The sequence below is a fragment of the Gossypium hirsutum genome, chromosome D06, assembly GCF_007990345.1.
Source record: "Gossypium hirsutum isolate 1008001.06 chromosome D06, Gossypium_hirsutum_v2.1, whole genome shotgun sequence".
NCBI classification, from domain to species: domain Eukaryota; kingdom Viridiplantae; phylum Streptophyta; class Magnoliopsida; order Malvales; family Malvaceae; genus Gossypium; species Gossypium hirsutum.
Window position 1 is genome coordinate 37,085,690 of NC_053442.1, and position 1,646 is coordinate 37,087,335.

The 1,646-nt window shown below is 39.1% G+C and overlaps 1 protein-coding gene across 1 annotated transcript; it reads left to right on the forward strand.

Annotated features, from left to right (window-relative positions):
- Positions 1 to 248: 248 nt before the first annotated feature.
- LOC107900181 (uncharacterized) lies at positions 249 to 1,055 on the forward strand. The gene has a single exon (XM_016825875.1). It carries the CDS (start codon positions 249 to 251, stop codon positions 1,053 to 1,055), a length of 807 nt encoding a protein of 268 aa, XP_016681364.1.
- The last annotated feature ends 591 nt before the right edge of the window (positions 1,056 to 1,646 follow it).

The window sequence follows — 1,646 nt, forward strand, 5'->3', positions numbered from 1 at the left end:
ACCACGACACAAAAAGGGAAAAAAATTTAGAGATGGGGAAGAGGACTCAGCATTGTGCTCCCCCTGGAGAAACGATCAACTAAACTAGCTCACGAAGGTGGGGGTAGAACAAAATGTAAAAGAAAAAAGGATAAAAGGAATTAATGGGGAGTGCCATGAAGAGAGCCATCCAGAATGGTTTGTAGGAGGCTTATGGAAAGTCTTTCACCATGTAAAGCGGTGGCTAGAGACCAGCCCCACCAAGAGCTATGAAGCTTTTGTGTTGGAACTGTCGTGGGTTAGGGAACCCTATGACAGTTCGGGAACTTAAGCAACTTATCATTGCTAACAACCCTGATATTGTCTTTCTCTATGAAACAAAAATGCTTTCTAATAATTTTACCCGTATTAGAAACATTTGTAGGCTAGATGGATGCTTGGCGATTAGCTCGGTGGGTTATAGTAGAGGCTTGGTGATGCTGTGGAAAAATGATATCGACGTGGTGATCCAAAACTACTCAAGCAACCATATTTACTCAATTGTGAGCATGGAAAACCAAAAAAAAATTAGGTTTACTGGCTTCTATGGCAATACTGATCCAAAAAGTAGAATCAAATCATGGAATATTCTAAGAATGGTGGGGAGATCGATGAAGGAATACTGGATTGTTGAGGGTGACTTTAATGCTATTATTAATGAAGCCAAAAAAGAAGGTGGCCGAAGGAAGCCAAGGGCAACTATGGAAAAATTTAGAGATGTCTTGGAGGATCTGGCTCTTGTGGATTTAAAAATAGACAGAGGGTGGTTCACTTGGGTTAATAACCATGAGGGTAATAAGTTGGTCAAAGAAAGGCTTGATAGATTTCTTATGTATGCTAATGCTATTAATAAGTTTCCTTTCATTGCAATTAACGTTATTAGACAAGCTAACTCAGACCGTGATGCTGTCATGCTGGGTACCATGGGTCGGAAGCCTAAAGCGGATATCAAAGACTTGAAACTCTTCTTCAAGTTTGATGTTTGTTGGTCGAGAGATACGGAGGCTAAGGACATTATAAAAAAGAGCTTGGAGTAGGGAGGATACTAATATCATTGATAAAACAGAGAAAGTTCGAGAGGTTTTAGGTCCTTGACAATATGAAAAGTACAGGAAAATGGTTAAGAACATAAGAAGGCTGACGGTAAGAATTGATAAGCTCATCGATGGACCTTATGCAGAGTCAAACACATATAGTTTGAGATTTGTTCATCTCAAGTTGGGGTACTTTTATAACAAGGAAGAAATCTACTGGGCGCAGAGATCTCGAATTAGATGGCTTAAAGAAGGCAATAGAAATACTCGATTCTTTCACGTCAGTGCTACTCGAAGATCAAAAAAGAATAGAATTGATAGAATTGTTGACGATAATGGTAACTGGGTGACGGACATTCATGATGTTAGCAAAGTAGTTGGGGACTATTTTAGTAAGCTATTTAAGTCTACTGCTTCTCCAAATGTTGAGAATTAGATCAACGACATTCAAGAAAGGGTTACTCAGGATATGAATGCTAAATTGGCTAACCATTTCACGGATGAGGAAATCCTTAATGTAATCAACCATATTCCACGTAAAGCCTCGAGGATTGATGGCCTCTCAAATATTTTCTTTAAAGAGAATTGGGAGGT

Bases quoted from the DNA above. Each gene is read 5' to 3' on its own strand.
- LOC107900181 (XM_016825875.1), top strand. From the start codon at position 249: ATGAAGCTTTTGTGTTGGAACTGTCGTGGGTTAGGGAACCCTATGACA.